Source organism: Pelodiscus sinensis, chromosome 10 (assembly GCF_052426305.1).
Source record: "Pelodiscus sinensis isolate ZL-2025 chromosome 10, ASM5242630v1, whole genome shotgun sequence".
NCBI classification, from domain to species: Eukaryota; Metazoa; Chordata; order Testudines; family Trionychidae; genus Pelodiscus; species Pelodiscus sinensis.
In genome coordinates, this window is record NC_143061.1 from 2,821,742 (window position 1) to 2,840,865 (window position 19,124).

At 48.8% G+C, this 19,124-nt stretch overlaps 1 protein-coding gene across 1 annotated transcript in view; it reads right to left on the reverse strand.

Moving 5' to 3' along the window:
* OSTN (osteocrin) overlaps positions 1 to 19,124 on the reverse strand; it is a 225,221-nt gene that overhangs the window by 168,055 nt on the left and 38,042 nt on the right. Inside the window, exon 2 of the mRNA XM_075938270.2 lies at positions 10,815 to 10,952. Coding sequence (XP_075794385.1) covers positions 10,815 to 10,817 — 3 coding nt within the window. The 5' untranslated portion in view covers positions 10,818 to 10,952. The remainder of the gene's footprint in view (positions 1 to 10,814; positions 10,953 to 19,124) is intronic.

Below are 19,124 nucleotides of genomic sequence, written 5' to 3' on the forward strand. Positions count from 1 at the left end.
TAGCAGTAGTGTGGACGCACCTGTGCTGCTATTTAGAAATAACTACTCTCCACAGTAATTTGAACTAATTATTCCCCAGTGCTTCCTGGGGCTCTAAGTCTGAGGTGGTGCATCCATATTCACAGAGCTTGCGTCTGAAAATTGGGAGTTATTAAGTAGCATTTACTAATTTTGAAGTAGTTTCCTAGTTTAGACATGGCCTATGAAAGTTAATCATAATGCCAGATTTAAGGAACATATATCTTTTATATGGTGGTCTAGTAAATAGGGGACCTAGATTGGGATTACTCAGTAATTTGGGTTCAGTCCCCGGCTAAACTAAATACTTCCTATGTGACCTTGGGCACGTCATTTAATCTACCCCATTCCTCATCTGTAAAATGGGGCTAGTCCTTCCCTACCACACAAGGTTGTGAGTTTCAAAATCAATTTGAGCCAGGGAGTAGAAGTGGAAAGTTCTGAATTCTGACATTTGCTCACATAACTTTGTGTCTCTGCTTTTGCTGGTCAGTTCTTATCAAACTGAACCGAAATTATGACACTAGCTGGTGTAAAGTACAGGGGAAATTTGCTGTAATGATAACTGCCAAGGACGAACAGGCCTAGACACCACTTACATTCTCTTTGAGCTCTTGAAATAGGGTTTGATTAAGTAGGGCATAACTGGTCCAGAAACAATGGCTGCTGGTCCTTTGTGTACAAGTGAATTTTACCCATTGTAAATATCTATCTTGTATTAACATATTTGTTTTATTTTTTTATCTGGAGGCTTTTTTTTGTATTCTGTGAATGTAACACATACCAGCTGCACACTTTAAAACCAATCTGTATCTTTAGAAATATGTGATAATATAAACAACCATTAATTTAACACTTAATATTTGGAGGTTTATGATTTGTGTGTGTGCGTGATTGAGAAAAAAGTTCTAATGATATGTAAGAGTCAATTTTATTTGCATCAATAAGTTATGTCTAATAAAGCCTGAAATAACCCCTTGTGCTGTGCTGTAAATCTCTCTCCCACAAGCTCTCCATGAGCCACTGTAATTAAAATTCACCCCATGATGGAACAGTGACAACACACTTTGGTACTGAAGCCTCATGCTGGCCAGCAGTAAGTGATAATTCACATGATAAGTGAATTATTTGCTCATGCACAATATGTGCACAAAAGTTGTGCTCACCCACAAGAAAAGAATTTGTCAATAACAAGTACGCGCCTTTAAGACCTACTTCTGCACAATGCTCAGTACCATTTCATTGACAATATTACAGGTTGAACCTCTGTAGCCTTGCACTCTCTGGTCCAGCGACATCCATGTCTGGCATGATTTGAATTAGCCAGAAGTCTACTTGTCATGGGTGTGGCCAAGTGTCTCATGGTCCCATAAAGTTTGTTTCCAGCCACCAGTCCTGGCTCTCAGTGTTCTGTGTTTTTACTTATCTCTGATTTATCCCTGAGGGTACATCTACACTAGCCCCCTAGTCCGAACTAGGGAGGCTAATGAGGGTGACCAAAATTGCTAATGAAGCGTGGGATTTAAATATCCTGCTCTTGATTAGCATATTCCCAGTCGGTCGCCATTTTGGAAACTGACTAGCCGAAGTAACTGCCCGTGTTTACACGCGGCAGAGAAGCGGGATTCCGAGATAATTCGAACTAAGGGGTTTAACTGTTAAACCTCATTCCATGAGGAAGTACATCATTCATTTAGATCAGGTTTGTGGTCCATACCTACAGTACCCAACCTCCGGATCCAGTCCCACTGAAGTAAATGGCAGTTTTGCCATCACCTTGGATGAAAATGGGATCAGGCCTTTCCATATGGTGACAGAGTCAGGTCAGAGGGATACAGAAAGTTGTGGAAGGGAGCTATCATAGACTCATAGAGCTGGAAGAGACCTCAGGAGGTCATCAAGTCCAGGCCCCTGCTCTAGGCAGGACCAATCCCAACTAAATCAACCCGGCCAGGGCTTTGTCAAGCCGAGAATTAAAAACCTCTAGAGATGGAGATTCCACCCCCTCCCTAGGTAACCCATTCCAGTGCTTCACCACCCTCCTAGTGAAATAGTTTTTCCTAATATCCAACCTAGACTTCTCCCACTGTAACTTGAGACCATTGCTCCTTGTTCTGCCATCCGTCACTACTGAGAACGGCCTCTCTCCATCCTCTTTGGAACCTCCCTTCAGGAAGTTGAAGGCTGCTCTCAAATTCCCCCTCACTCTTCTCGTCTGCAGACTAAACAAACCCAAATCCCTCAGCCTCACCTCATAGATCATGTGCTCCAGCCCCTGAATCATTTTGGTCACCCTCCGCTGGACCCTTTCCAATGTGCCCACCTCCTTTCTGTAGCGGGGTGCCCAGAACTGGACACAATATTCCAGATGTGGCCTCACCAGAGCCGAATAAATAGTAGCCTCAGACTAAGAAGATCTTTGTTCCCGGGGTAACTGGGAGGGGCTGGTCTAGAACCAGCAGAGTTTATTAGGGCAGTTAAGTGCCTGGGGCAAATTGAGCGGGCTTGCAGAGTCAGGCGAGCCTGGGTTAATTTAACACCTGGGGTCAATTAAAGAAACCAGTTGAGACTGGTTATAAAAGGAGCTTCGCTGCAGTGGGTGGGGTGTTTGAGGAGCTGAGAGGATGGAGGAAAGGGCTGCCGGGAGCAGGAGAAACCAAGCCCCAAGTGGATACTAGGAGAACAAGCCAGAGAGAAGGAAGGTGCCGGGGAAGTAGCCCAAGAGTCATGTACCTGTCTCATAGCAGGTGTTGGAGACTCTCAGAGGCTGCTCCTGTCACAGGGCTCTGGGCCCGGGTTTACCTCCAACACCCACTCCCCAGTCCCACTCAGGGAAAAGACGGTGGAGCTTATTCTCCCCCTAAACTTTAAGCTGGCCAATGATGATAGGAGCTCAACAAACAGCAGGCTAATGCCCTAGGTGTGATGCCTAATACTGAGGACTGCTGTGAGCCTCTGTGAGGCAAGCAAATCCGCCTGCAAGTGCAGGACCCACCGAGTTTAAGTAGGAGCTTTGTCACCATATGAATTTTGGGTGTTCAGGAAATGCAAGATTGATCATCCAATCTAGGCTGGAGAAAAGTTTCATGTTGCATCAGTGTAAATTGGCACAGTCTCTTCCCAGTTCCCATTGGGAAAGAATCCACTTCATGAAGCTATGGTTCCACGGGCAACTTTTTTGGCAGTCTAATAAGCCAGGCCAGTGACTGACTGGTTCAGAGAGAGTCAACAAGTCTCGTAGTCCTTAGCAAGCTGTGCTCAGGTGTACCTTTTGAACAATGCTCTGCCTTTCCCATGCTGCGGCAGTCTTGAGAGAGGACATCAGCCTCTAGGAACCATCAAGCCAGCCTTTTTCAGTGCATTCTCTAAAATGATCTCATTTTTTTCCTAATCCAGAGAATTTATTTCCATGGAGGCAAAATTCATCGCTATACCCAGAGTATCATCATTCTCAATCTTGATATTCACCATGGAAAGATGGATCATGACAAGAATGAAGGTATCATTTACGAGGTTGGAGCTGAGAGTTGAAAAGCTCGAGTCAAAAATACAAATCTTATATAAGTCAATTACACTTGACACCAGACATAGAGCTGTGTCACTTATTAACTCCTTCATCGGGTACTATATGGGTTTATCAGTAACCATGCACCTGCTGGGACCAGAGACAGATGCATTTTTTCACTGGAATGTGAACTCCTTCATTGTTCACCAAGAAAACACACACTAAATCCTTGGTTTTAAACCCTCGTGCCCTCAAGAAGTCACATTTGAGTCTTGAACAGATATTTCAATCAAATCTCAGAGAGCAGCCAGATGCACGTGATCCAGACATGAGCCTTGAGCAGGCTAGGAATCATTTATAGGATGACCTGTGATTCACTTAAGACCTCAAAATGATCTGGACAAACTGGAGAAATAGAGGTAAATAGAATGAAGTTTAATAAGGACAAATGCAAAGTGCTCCACTTAGGAAGGAACAATCAGTTTCACACATACAGAATGGGAAGCATCTAGGAAGGAGTCCTACAGAAAGGGATCCAGCGGCCATAGTGGACCACAAGCTAAATATGAGTCAACTGTGTGACACTGTTGCAAAAAAAGCCAACATGATTCTGGGAGGCATTAACAGGTGTGTTGTGAGCAAGACACGAGAAGTCATTCTTCCGCTCCACTCTGCGCTGATTAGGCCTCAGTTGGAGTCTTGTGTCCTGTTCTGAACACCACATTTCAAGAAAGATGTGAAGAAATTGGAGAGGGCCCAAAGAAGAGCAACAAAAATGATTAAAGGTCTACAAAGCACGAGCTATGAGGGAAGGCTGAAAGAATTGGGTTTGCTTAGTTTGGAAAAGAGAAGATTGAGAAGGGACTTGATAGTGGTTTTTAGTATCAAAAAGAGTGTTCAAGGAGGAAGGAGAAAAATTGTTCTCCTTGAGCTCTGATGAGAAGACAAGAAGCAATGGGCTTAAACTGCAGCAGGGGAGGTTGAGGTTGGACATTAGGAAAAACTTCCTGCCTGTCCGGGTGGTCAAACACTGGAATAAATTGCCTGAGGAGGTGGTGGAATCTCCATCTCTGGAGATAGTTAAGACCAGGTTGGAGAGACACCTGTCAAGGATGGTCTAGATGGTGCTTTTTCCTGCCAGGAGGGCAGGGACCTGGATTTGATGACCTCTCAAGGTCCCTTCCAGTTCTAGTGCTCTATGATTCTATTCCCTAAGCTTATCATCTGGCTTGTTCACTCTGCATCAGCATGTGAACCAGAGTGTAAAATGAAATCAGCAATGAATTTCCATAGGGTTTAGGCTTCTTGGGAAACCCTTCTCCCAGATAATAAAAGTGCTGTTTGGTCGAGCAACAGAGAGTCTAACAACCGCTACTGCACTTAGCATTTGGTGAAGAACGCACTTCTTGGCAGCATTCACTTGGTAAGTGTGATGTTTTCTGTGGCTTTGTCTATCCTGCACCCATCTTCCGCAAAAGCTTAGCACATTTCCTTCACTTGCCGGCAAGAATAGTGTGGGAGACTGTATCAAAAGCTTTGCTAAAGTCAAGGTCTAACACATGGGTTCCCAAACTGGGGGGTGTGCCAAAATTCCAGTGGGGGCGCAAGGTGACCCAGCCCTCCCCCACCACATCAATACTCCCCCCCCCCCCGTTTCGCTGCTATTTTTGTTTTTCAGCTCCGGTCCTTTTTTTTTGCTCAACAAGTTTTGCTGCTGGGGTGGGGGTGGGGGTGGGGTTGAGGGTTTCTCAAAAAGGGGGCGAGATGCCGAAAAGCTTGGGAACCACTGACAGCACATCCACTGACTCCCCCATGTCCACAGAGCCAGTGACCTCATCATAGAAGCTAATCAGGTTGGTCAGGCAGGACTTGCCCTTGGTGAATCCATGTTGATTATTCCCGATCACATTCCCCTCTTCCAGTTCTGGAACTTAAAGAAAAGGCCTCCATCCACCCTGTTTCCTGAGTGACTTTGGGACCCTCCGGCCCCGCATTTTAAACCACACTGATTTGAAGTGGGCAGGCCGGTGCCCTGACCAAGGTGCTGAAAGCAGAAGCTGGCTGGCTCATGGAACACACCTGCACATTGGAAACCCTAAGGCCTCGCTGCTGCTATGAAGAACTGCAGCATCTGAGGCAGTTTAAGCATCACCCCATGTCATCATTTTGCCGTGGCGGGTTAGCATATTGCCGCGACGCAGAGGGGGGTGCAGCACGACAAGCCAATCTGCCCCCGTCAATCTCACGCAAACTAGAGCTGCCCTCTCACATTGTCTATTACCGCATGAGCAGTGGGAGAGACCAGCAACTGGCGGCTGCCAGTGCTTTTACCAACATGCCAGTTGGACCTTCTCAGAGCAACCTGTCTACAGCAGCCCTGCCAGAGCTGCTCTAAGGAAGGCTGCATTATGTCCTTCTATGGAAAGCCATCTGGCCTTGGTACCAACCATATGCCTTAGCCTGGCTTCGCTTCATTCCCACGAGTGTGTCTCAACCCCGCCTTCCCAGGAACAATGGGTCTCTGCTGATAAAGGGCTTATCATTTGTGATGCATCCCATATGTCCAGATGGACAGGTCCTCTCTCAGTCCCAAGGCCTACCAAAGTCAGGAGAGAGACTCCCACGAGCTTCAGAGCTCTTTGGCTCAGACCTGCCTGCCAACAGTAGCCAATACCAGATGTCCCAGAGGGAGTGAACAGAACAGAGAATCATCAAGTGATCCCTTTGCTATCATCCATTTCCAGCCCCTTACAAACGGAGGCTAGGGACATCATTCCTACTCCTTGAGGTTAATAAGTATTGATGGACTTAACTTCCATGAATTTATTAAGTTTCTTTTAGAACCCTGGTCTTCACAACATCCTCTGGCAGGGAGTTCCACAGGTTGGGCATTGTATGACGAAAAACTGGTCTTCACAATATCCTCTGGCAGGGAGTTCCACAGGTTGGGCATTGTGTGACGAAAAACTTCTGTTTGTTTGTTTTAAACCTGCTATTTCCTCAGTAGGTATCAATGTGTTTCACACTCTTTGTTTAAACTTGGGAGGTTGGGAAGTGTTATTATTCCTTTTCTACAGATGGGGAACTGAGGCACAGAGAGTTCCAAAGGTCCCAGACTATCCATGATGTCCCCACCTCTTGAGCCAGTTCCCTAACCATGAACAATCTTTACCCTCTGGGACAGCATATTCCAGTATATCGTGAGGCAGTACCACTGTGAGGCCCCCTCCTATGCTTATGAGGAGGGTGGCAGCAAGGATAGGGTCTACTACAAACCAGGAACCAGACACCTCAGCTTACAATGTTCGGTAAGTGTCATGAGTCTGTGCAGTGCAGCTTTCATTGTCTAGGAATCTTGCAAGAGAGCATCCGTTTTGTTTTGCATGTTACAGAGAGATGCACACTATGCTCTTTCTCGTGGAGGCATGACCTTGCTTCTGTCTTTGTCTGCTATGTCCCCAACTTGACAGTCTGTTTGATCGATGGTACATGGCTGCTCTCGGATTGTGGAAAGCAACAATAAGAAATGGATGGTTCATAAGTATCCTGAAACCAGAGCCCCATGCAGCAGATGAGTAGAAATCAGGGCCTTCTGCACCGAAAACTCAGGTCTCTGAGATTGGAGTGAAGGGGACTCTCCATTGGATGGCCTTGTCAGTTGCAGCAGGGCTTCCAAAGCCTCGTCTTTTGAGACCTCCAGAAAATAGATGGTGAGATAATGAACAGGTGTGGCTCCATCCCCTCGGCAGTACATATCACCCTTTTCCAGGAGCTTTCTGTGCCCCTCAGAGGCATTCTGCCTCTCCTGGCATGGGTACCCTGGCATCCCCAGATCCCAGAGCACTTCAGAAGGAGGGCCCCTGAGAATCAGTGCAATGGTTTACAGGGCTTTGCTGGCATCACTTGAGTGCACTTCAGCAGGTCCAGAGTTTGCAGACTTGCAGCTCCTCCCTTGCTCCAGAGGACAGCTTGCCCACCCCTTTTGCTGGCCACTATTTCCAGGCTTTAAGAATGGCCACACTAGGTCAGACCAAAGGTCCATCCAACCCAGTGTCCTGTCTGCCAACAGTGGCAATGCCTGTTGCCCCAGAGGGAGTGAACACAACAGGGAATCACCAAGTGATCCCTCCCTGTTGCCCATTTCCAGCCTTTGACAAACAGAAGCTAGGGACACCATTTCTATCCATCCTGGCCAATAGCCATTGATGAACCTATCCTCCATTAATTTATCCAGTTCTTTTTGAACCCTGTTAAAGTCCTGGTCTTCACAACATCCTCTGGCAAGGAGTTCCACAGGTTGACTGTGTGCTACATGAAGAAAAACGTAATTTCCTTTTCTGGCCTTCATATTTATACCTGCCTCTGGAAATTTCCACTACATGCATCTGACAAAGTGGGTCTTTGCCCATGAAAGCTTATGCTCCTACACTTCAATTAGTCTATAAGGTGCCACAGGACTCCTCGCCGCTTTTGTAACTTCCTTTTGTTTGTTTTAAACCTGCTACCTATTCATTTCATGACCCATATTTCTTATGGGAACAAGTAAATAACTTTTATTTATTCATTTTCTCCCCACCTATCATGATTTTATAGACCTCTATCATACCCCTCACGTCTCCTTTTTTCTAAGCTGAAAAGTCCCAGTCTTTTCAATCTCTCATGTGGCAGCTGTTCCAAACCCCTCTTCATTTTTGTTGCCCTTTTCTGAACCATTTCCATTGCCAATAGATCTTTTCTGAGATGAGGCGACCACATCTGAACACACTATTCAAGCTGTGGGTGTACCGTAGTTTTATACAGAGGCAATAAGATATTCTCTGTCTTATTCTCTATCCCTTTTTAAATGATTCCCAACATTCTGTTTGTTTCTTTGACTGCCGCTGAACAACAGTGGCTTTTTCCAGAGAACTATCCACAGTGACTCCGAGATCGCCAATAGGGGCCGGTCTAGCATGTTGCTCTCCTTATTTTCAGGACAAATGATCTTGGGAGAGTTACCCAGAGAGCTCATGTGCTGGCTTAACTTTTAGGTGCCTGCCATTGGATGGCGATGTCTAGTGACCTTTAAACGCAAAGCTCCACTGCAAGGAAATACAAATGCAGACTGGTTCTATTAATAGCAAGGAGTAAACCCCCCTCCTTTGCATTGATTGATCTGTTCCTTGTAATTAACGTCAGCCTGCACAGCCTCACCTGGTGCTGCCCACAGCTGATGTTAATCTTGCTTTTGCCAGGATTGATTGCTCCTTCCCTCTATCCTGCCATTCATTTTCCACTTGGCCCATGTGCTGGGACTCACTGAGTGGGTGATTGCAAGCCCCAGTGCTTACAAACAAGCCCAAGAAGCATTAAGTTTCAATCCTCTCCACCTCCCGCATGGCCTCCCCTGGCTAAAGGAAAAGAAACGCTTAAGAATCCAAATAAATGACCCTTCCAAAATTTCTTACCAACTTTAAAATGCAATCACTAGTGAAAAGAAAAGAAAAGAAAAGAAAAGAAAAGAAAAGAAAAGAAAAGAAAAGAAAAGAAAAGAAAAGAGGTGCTTCTCTATAGAATCAGCCCTAGAAGATGATTTTAATTGAGGGCCATTTTTTTTAAACTTGTTGTCAGGGTCACACTGAGCCAGGATTTCCAACATAGCTGCAACATAGTTCCAACGTGGCACACACAAAATATATCGCCTGTGCGTCAGCAGTCAAGCGGGTGCCCAGCCTGTGTAACGATGTGTGCAACTGCGTGACTGCGCACGCCAGCCTCCATCTGTGCACACGGTGCTCTATGGGCAGACACGTGTTTTGCACCGGGACGAGCATTTGTACGTGCAGCAGTAATTAGCAACAATACTTCGTTTCTACCTGAAAATCGCAACGCGCGTTTGAAAAGCAGAGACCTTGTTCCCCGTTTTGCAGGCTGTGGAAATGATCCACGACATTGGGTGGTTGCATGGAAGAAGGAGCAATCTAGGGCAGTTCCTCATGCACATGTCAGAAATGCCTACTCCTAATCTCAAAAGTGACACCAGCCTGTGGGGATCCAACACACGTTCTGTAAATTCATTTGCAATTGCTTTTTACATTTATCATGGGATTCTGGCAGCTCAGGCCGCCCTGGACGGCGCTGAAATGACATCAGACATGGTTTACCAGGATATTTTTGTCATCCAGAATCTGAAAGAGCGTGAACAGATGACTCAAGGCATTTAAAAAATCATACACACAAATGCAAATAAATTCAAACACTTGAAAGCCAAACACCTGGGCTATGTCTACACTGGCGCGATCTTGCGCCGGAGCTATGCAAATGAGGCTAAGTATGGAATATCGCTGAGCCTCATTTGCATATTTAATGAGCCGCCATTTTGCGGAAGAGGCTCTTGAGCAAGAAGGAGCTGTCTACACTGCCCCTTCGTGCACAAGAAAAACCCTCGTGCGCAATGCCGTTACGCTGATTATTTTCAGGAAGAAGGGCATTGCTCAAGAGAGTTTTTCTTGCGCAAGAAGGGGCAGTGTAGACTCTCCTTCTTGCGCAAGAGCCTCTTCTGCAAAATGGCGGCTCATTCGATATGCAAATGAGGCTCAGCGATATTCCACGCTTAGCCTCATTTGCATAGCTCTGGCGCAAGATCGCGCCAGTGTAGACATAGCCCTGCTGGGTGTGATGTACTGTCCCATCTAATGGCCCAGAGACCCCTTTCAGAGAGAAAAAAGAGCCAGCAAGTTTTTAGCTCATGCAATAGAGCAGGGGTGGACCCACAGAAACATCAGCCAGAGGCCGCACAAAAGTGAGAAGCAAAACCTCCACAAAACCAAAAAACCGCACCACATTGAGGTGGCTCCCAACTGAGAAGCAGAAGGACCCTCCCCACCTTCTCCTTGCACACCCAGGGGGCTCAGCCTAGTAGCTTTTGTGGGGAAAAGCCTCCAGGCAGCACTTTACTGCACCATCCGCAGGGAGGGGCAGCACGGGGAGCTACTTCCTCCCCCTCCAGGCAGAGCCTGTGGGTTGAGTCGGGCTCTGGCTTCCTGACTCCTATCTGAGCGGCTCCTCCTTCCACAGCAGGGAGCTGGCACTAGAGCTCCAGCCTCACGGGGGAGGGTTGGGGCTGGAGTGCTAGTGGTGGCCTCCCCAATGTTTGGGGGGAACCCCAAGGCTGGATCCTGGCAAACTGGGGGCCAAATCCAGCCCCCCAGGCCTTAGATTCCCCACCCATGCAGTAGAGGTTCATGCACTAAGCTCCAGAGGTCCCAGGTTTGGTTCCCATGGCAGATGACTGGCGTTTGTTAGCACTTACCATACATAGCCTCTGGGTTCTGATGTGCTTTTTGTAAATGGCTGTAAAATCCCTCCTCTCACACGCCCGTCGTATATCTTCGCCCAGGCGTTCTGCTCTCCTTCCATGTCTCACTCACCCGTTGCGAGCACCGCGGGGCTAAAGAGAAGAAAAACACGAGTTGAAATCTTTTGGGCAAGTGGGCCCGCTTTTATTAACCCCGGATGTCTTTTACACGGCTGCTTTGGGAATGGAGAGGCAGCAGCCGCCCAGAACTCTTAGCGTCCTGCCCCTTTTGGGACGCTCACATCACATGCCTGCAAACATTTCCCCGTCCGGTGGCGCCTGACACAGACACCACACGGGGGAACGCTACTGCACAAGGCTAGCCCAGTCTCTGGTAGAGACACAACCCCCTTCTCCAGTGACTTTGGGCGGAGGGCCAGTTTTTGGGAAAGGGGGATTGCCCAAGTTATGGAGTTCGCAGGATCTGCTGCCCAACACTGCGAGACACTGACGCAGTAGCTGCGCCACAATTGTTTGCAAGTAGCGATGCCTCAGCAATGGATCCAAGGGTCACACTTGCTTGTGTGAGGGCCACCATCTTGGCCAGCCCCAGAGATGGCACTGGGACCGGTAGAGCTGAAAGCTGCAGCTTGCAATAAGGAGTCAGGCTCCTCTTCCCCCCTGGTTTTGCCACAGACACACATCTCAGGGGGTTACACCTTTGTCCCATGGAAAACCAGGCAACTGCTGCCAAGCGGGGCTTCCAAGTGGCTTGGACTGCCCTGCAGCCCTTTGTACGATAAACAACCGCCTGCAGACAGAATCGGGAGCTGATACCAACACTAGAACAAATTGCCCAGGGAGGTTGTGGAATCTCCATCTCTGGAGATATTGAAGAGCAGGTTGGACAGACACCTGTTAGGGATGGTCTGGATGGTGCTTGGTCCTGCCGTGGGGGCAGGGGACTGGACTCGATAACCTTGCGAGGTCCCTTCCTGTTCTAGTGTCCTGTGATTCTACGATACATCGTGGCTGCAGTAACCCAGGAGAACAGGGAGGGAGGGAGGATGGAGGACAAGAGTGGGAAAAGGCCAACGCTGACTCTACAAATGTTGTTTGCAAAATGCTTGCATCAGGTCTGGTCTCCCTTGTGAAGACGAAGGGAGCTGAGGGAGCCCATCCTGCCAGAGAAGGGCTCAGCACTCCGCTTAGGACTGAGCCAACAGAATCAGACCAAAGCCCTTGGGAGCAGGGGGCAGTCCGAAGGAGGCACCACCAGCCTGGCTTTGCTGTTTGCAAAGGGGTGGTGCGGAGAGTGCTGGTGTTCCGGGCAGCAATACATACTTACCTCTAATGGTCTGTCTCTCCCCGCTGCCCTGGACCCTGTCGGAAGGGGCTGCTCCTTTCAGCCTGGCCGCACGCCGCGCTTTGTGGCACGCTGTGCTGTTCTGCTCCACCGGCTGTGGTGTGCTTGCCAGCTCTAGTCGAGCAATCACGGGAGGTCACACACGGTGTCAGAACACGAATAAATAAATAAGCGCCCCTGGCAGGGTGCACAGAAGCAGGCATTGTGTTCATGGCGGTGCACGCAGACCAACTGATGGCAGGGTGAATGAAATCCGTGGCTGGCACGCTCTGCAGCCGGGCGGAGGCAACAATGGACAAAGCAAATGGACTGGCCATTAGCCCACGGGATCGGCAAACGCAGCAGGAAGCCCGTTGCCTTGCCCTGCAGGCGTCTCTGTGGGCAAGGGAATGACAGTGCCTGCTTGCGGCCTTTTCTCATAGGGACACCAGGAAAGGAACAACAGAGGCACCACATCCCAGTCGGTGGCGGTGGCGATGGAAGGACAATGAGCGGGGAGTTTCCTAACGATCCCCTTTCACTCTGCCGGTGGCTCGGCCTCTCTTCTGATCCACCTCCACTCCACTCCCCCGCGCTGAAGCCAGATCATCTCCTGAGCAACAGCGTCCTCTCAACCCCTGGTAGGCTCTCTCACCGCTCAACCCACAGCCGTCGTTACGCAGCTTTCCTCATCCCCACAGTGCTGAGCTAAGGAAAACAGCTCTTGGCCCACTTCGCACCCCTTGCTGTCTAGTGTCCCCCGGCTCTCTTTCCATCCTAAGATCCTGCACAAGCTAACCCTCTCTCCACCCATCCATAGTCCTCAGCCGAGGTTTCTTAGGTGTTGTTTGGCTCTGGGCTTCCCTGCAGTAAAGATGACCATCTCCAGGTGTTTCCTGGCTTGCTCTTCACATCTGACAATGGTAGGACTAGCTGGAAAATGGCTTCCTTTGCAGTGGGAAAATGTTGGCCTTTTGTTGACAAACCACATTCCTTTCCATGCTGGACAACTGCAAACTAAACATTTTCACCGGAAAGCTGCTGAAAACAAACACACAAAAATTGTTTTTCCATCTTCTGGTGAGAATAAAAATTTTAAAAAAGATCAAGGAGACCAGATACTTTTCACAAATGTTCATTTAATTAAAAGTACAATTTTCTGCCACAAATAGTTTAAGTCTCGGCTTGACAAAGCCCTGGCTGGTTTGATTTAGTTGGGATTGGTCCTGCCTAGAGCAGGGGGCTGGACTTGATGGCCTCCTGAGGTCTCTTCCAGCTCTATGGTTCTATGACTCTAGTTCCCACATCACACTGGTGACCAACACTCCTATGGGTTCACAGAGCAGTTTTCGATATTGTTGATCCCTCACATTCTGAGGACCCCGGGCAGAAGTTAGTCTCCTCCTGGTCTGAGCCTTCCTTACTAATCCCTCTTTTATGTTCACTGAAGGCTTCCAATATTTTCCTTTAATCTTTTTTGATATGCAATGCTTTGGTCCTTTTTTTAGCCATGTCTTCCTTTTGTTTTCCAACCATCTTGCGTCTCTGAGACATCTCAGCATTGGACATTTATCCATATAGAATGTGATCACTCCACATCTCCCTAACCCTCTCTCTGGTTCCTCAATGTACTACTTACTTATCTCTGAAAACACCTCCTCCGTGTGCAGCTCTGGAAAAAAGCAATGGGTACGTTGGGAATCATTAGCAAAGGGATATCTAATAAGGCAGATAATATCATATTGCCTTTATATAAATCCACGGTATGCCCACATCTTGAATACTGGGTACAGATGTGGTCACCTCATCTTAAAAAAATATCTTGGCCTTGGAAAAGGTTGAGAAAAGTACAACAGAAATGATTAGGAGAATGGAACAGCTTCCATATGAGGAGAGTTTAATAAGACTGGGACTTTTTCAGTCTGCAAAAGAAACGATGAAGGCAGGATATGATAGAGGTGTATAGAATCAAGACTAGTGTGGAGAAAGTAAATAAGGAAGTGTTATTTACTCCTCAAACCAGAAAGAACTAGAGGGCCCCAAATGAAATGAATAGGCAGCAGGTTTAAAACACACAAAAGGAAGTACTTCTTCCCACAACACGTAGACCTTTGGAACTCTGTCAGAGGATGTTGTGGAGGCCAAGACTATAACAGGGTTTAAAAGAGAACTGGATAAGTCCATAGAGGGATGGGTCCATCAGTGACTATGAGCCTAGTGGGACAGAAATGGTGTCCCTAGCCTCTGCTTGCTAGAAGCCGGGAATGGGCAAGAAAGGATGGATCACTCGGTGATGCCCTGTTATCGCTGGGGCACGTGGCATTGGCCAATGTTGGAAGACAAGCTACTGGGCCAGATGGATCTTTGCTCTGACTCAGTGTGGCTGTTCTTATATTCTGCCATAACTCATCCATTTCTAGTCTATGCCAAATTTCTTGCTACAGGTCGGACCTCCCTGGTCTGGCACCCTTGGGACCTGACCTGTCCTGATGGAGGTAGTTTGCCAGAGTAGGGGCGGTCAATTCTAGCCTCCCTGCTGATGAACTCAGGGCTCTCCTAGAGTAGTCAGCAGACCCTGCTGGGCTCCCCTCTTAGCCCCCCGGCTCTGCAAGTGGGTTCAAGGTCACCAGGTTCCCTGCCCCCGGGGTGCCACCAAGCTCCACAACCAGCCCCGGCACTGCCGCAGACACCACCGAGTTCCACTGTCCCACCACTGGCCTCCAAAGCCAGACCTGGCTCCACCCTCTGTGGGGTCTGCTGGGCTCTGGACTTCCTGGCCAGCTGTGACCACTGGGCTTCATCCCGCTAACCTCCTGGTTCTCTGGTCCGGGGGCAATCTGAGCCATGGAAGTGACTGGGCCAGGGAGTTCCAGACCAGAGAGGTTCAACCTGTATCAAATGCACCATCATGTAAAGCCCAATTTCTTGGAAAATCCTCCCTCTCTCCTGTATGCAGCCCTACATCGTCCTGCTTAACGCTACCTAGATCCAGCAATCAACTCAGGAATTCCTTCCCCAACCCTTTCAAAACACGCCATCAAGTGCCATTCATTTCTCGTGGTTTCTGCATTAACCGTGGCTGCGTGTTCCTTCCCTTTCAAAAGGACGATTTGATCCCTACCGTTGTTTAAAATATAACTGCGTGCGCCAAGCCAGTCACAAGCTGGCGAGCTGGGGGTTCGCTCCCGCAAAATAAACACACGGAGATCAAAAACCCTCCTGAATTCCTCTTCTCTCAGATGTTCAAATGGGGATTCTTTCACGTTTAATGTTTAATACGACTGGATAGAATTGGTTATCTCCTCCTGCCGTGCGTTAACACAGATGATAGAAGCTAACTGCTCAGATGTGTCCTAATTGGTTCCGTGATAATAAGTGTTCCCAGCCAGCATTGCTGGAAAGAAGCCACCCTTGGAGAACTGAAGAGGGCCATTAGCTAAACATTAAGTGAAAGTCTGAAAGGAGTCATTAGCCGAGTGTTGTTCTCTTACCAAAATTGTAACCCCTTGGTTGACTGGCATCCCAGTCTTGGGGTCTGATCCTTGTATGTCTGTGGGCATATGAGAAAAGCGGCAGATAGAATGGGATAGAAAAAAAAGTCTCCATAGCACATAGTGGCCTTCACAGCCTTTTTACTGTCCCATTATAAATCATGGTATTATAGACATGTAGGGCTAGACGGCCTCACAAGGAAATCTAGTTCCGTCCCCTGCCCTGCCCTGCAGCAGGACCAAGGGGGTCTACATCAGTGGCTTTCAAACAACAGGTCGTGCCCCAGCACTGGGCAGTGGGGTGTCGGGCACTGGGTCTCGTGGCTGCAGGGGGATTGGGTGAGCAGTGGGGGGGGCTAAGGCAGCTCCCTGCCTGTCCTGGCACCGCAGACTGTGCTGTACCCCAGAAATGGCCGGCAGCAGGCTGGCTCCTAGATGTGTTTGTGGGGGAAGGGGAGCGCACAGGGCCCTGCCTCCTGCCCCTGCCCCGAGCACTAGCTCTGCACTCCCATTGGCTGGGAACCTGCTGTCGGCTGCTTCTGGGCACCTTAGCCCCACCGCTGCACTACGGACCGGGAGCCGCTCGAGGTAAGCCCCTTCTGCCCCAGCCTTGACACCCCCCAAAAGCTGGAGCCCCTCCTATACCCCAAAGCTCTCATCCTCAGGCCCACCCCAAAGCCCACACTCCAGTCACATTATGTTGGGTCACGGCACCAACAATTTTCTTCAACTGGGTCATGAGAAAAAAAAAGTTTGAAAACTGCTGGTTAAAACCATCCCTGACAGGTGCTTGTCTAACCTGTTCTTAAAACCCTCCAGGGATAAGGATTCCACAGTTTCCCTCAGGAACCTGCTCCAGAGTTTACCTACCTTTGAAGTTAGAAAGTTTCCCCTAACATCTAACCTACATCTCTCTAGCTAGAGATTAAATTCATTACTTCTTGTCCAACTTTCAGTGGACATGGAGAACAATTAATCCCAGTTCTCTTTAGAACAGCCCTTCTGAAGACTGTTAGCAGATCCTGCCCTCTCTCAATCTTCCCGTCTCCAGACTAAACACTCCAGACTTTTTAACCTTTTCTCGTAGGTCAGGTTTTCTAAAGTTGTGATTATTTGTGTTGTCCTGTTCTGGACTCTCTCCAATTTGTCCCGTCAAAGGGTAGTGCCCAGAACTGCACAATACCCTCCAACTGAGGTCTCCCCAAAGATGAATACACAGAACCACTTCCCATGTCTTACATGTGACACTCGTCTCATGCACCCCAGAATAATATGAACCCTTTTTAGAACTTCATCACGTTGTTGGCTCCTACTCGATTTGTGACCCACTATACCGCCTACATCATTTCCCACAGGACGACTGCCTCGCTAGCGATTCCGTAGTTTGGATTGGTACATTTGATTTTTCCTCCTTACAGGTAGCACTTTGCACTTGTATTTAATGAATTTGTTGAACAGAGGCCAATTTTCCTAGTTGCCCAGGTCATTGTGAATGCTAATCCTGCCCTTCAAAATGCTTGCAACCCCTCCGCATTTCAGCAAACGGTGGACATTGGTTCTATTGAAAGTTGGGCAACTACCTGTACTCAACCTCTGATGGTGGGAGAGGGGTAATGTGTTCTCGCAGGAGACACCCTTCTGAGAATGTCCTGTTCCTTTCCCCAAAGAGGCGAGATCCACCTGCCTAGAAGTGGCACAGTGAAACTTATTACCCAGGGTGGGACACAGAGAAGGGGTCTGTCTGTCAAAGAGCCAGTTGTGGAGCTTTTTGGTCCTGTTGACGACACGCCATTGAAGGATGCGGACTAATTATTTATGGGTGTTCAGCAGTTTCTTTGTAACCATCACAATGAGCAACCTTGCTCATCAGCTCCAGGCTTCATCCAGCTTGTGCAACTAAACTAAACTCGATAGAATGAATGATCTGGCCATCGGGTCGCCACACCCTTTCGAAGAAGGAGGAGGAAGCCACGAAGTTGCAGATAAGGCCAGCAACCTCAGGGCCCGGGGCTTTTTTCTTTGCTGTGATCGTGGAGAGAGAAGTCCGCCAAAGCCTACACAGAACGTTCCCGCTGAACAATGCCCGACACACGCCAAACTGGAGAGGGGCCAGCCTGCAGCCACCTCACTGCGCTCAGACTCGTAAGGCAGCAGCAGAACACAAAGACCGGACCCAGGTTATCACAGTCTTCCCAGTGAAGGCCAAAGCAGCTATTTGTCATCATTAGGGTAATGCATGATTCTTAGTTCTGTGCTCCCTCGAATGTTAAGAATCCCTTACTGGGAAATTCAAGTGAGGGAAAGAACAGCTTGAATGCCTGAGCCCAGCTAAGTTGATGGAGCAGAGGATGGACAGGCCATCATCCCTGGCGTGTCTCTGGGTGCCCTTCATGAATTTCATAGCACTGCCCGCTGCCTGAAATGCATGAAAGGCTCCATCCACAAACTACTGGTTCACATGGTGTTTGTCAGTTGCCTTCTGCTAAACCCCAAAGCCAGCGCCAATTCACAATATCAAGGAATCATGGAACACTAGAAGTGGAAGGGACCTCGTGAGGTCATCGAGTCCAGCCCCCTGCCCTCATGGCAGGACCAAGCGCCATCTAGATCATCCCTGACAGGTGTCTGCCCAACCTGCTCTTAAATATCTCCAGTGATGGAGACTCCACAACCTCCCCAGGCAATTTATTCCAGTGCTCAAAGTGGCTGGCTATTCCCTGTCACTCTCTGCGCTGCAAGCAGTGGGGGGTGGCTTCACACACTGTCTCCACTCCCAGCGCACAATCCCTCGGCTCCTATTGGCTGGAAAGTGGCTAATGGGAGCTGAGAGATTGTGCTTGGGGTGGGGGCAGTGCAGACCCTGCACCTCTCCGCTCTCCTCCTGCAGACCTGAGTCCTCTCCTGCACCCATACCCCTGGACCTGGCACCCCAATACCCTGACCCAGGTCACATCCCTCTCAAACCTCACACCCTCTCCTGCAACCCAGGCTGCCCCATTCTCACGTTCCATCTCAGAAGCACTGTGCCAGCTGCTCCTGATGAGGCAGGAGCAAGGGATGCAGGAAGAAGAGGAAAGAAGAGCCAACGACAGAAGGGAGAAGAAAACGGGAGGCAAGTAGGAAGGAGAGAAGGCAGCAGTAATGGTCCTTGGGGCACTTTTCATCACAAAAGATCCCTTTGTGTTTTACAAGCCATGGGTCATGTCTCAGTTCATGCGCAGGCAATCTCCCATTGAGTGCTTAGGATGCCCTGTGGATCCTACTGAACTCCAGGGTGGAAAAGCAGCAACCAACTGGCACCACCCCACCCTGGCAGAAAGTTTCCAGGATTGGCCACCTTGACCCAAAATGCAGAGCTGTCCCCTCCCTTGTCCAGTGCAGTGGCACTGGGCAAGGACACAGCAAGCCTCTTGGTTTAGAATGACATTAGCCGCCCCCCCCCCCCATGCACACACACAGCAAAGTGCAGGGAAGGGTTACACACTGGAC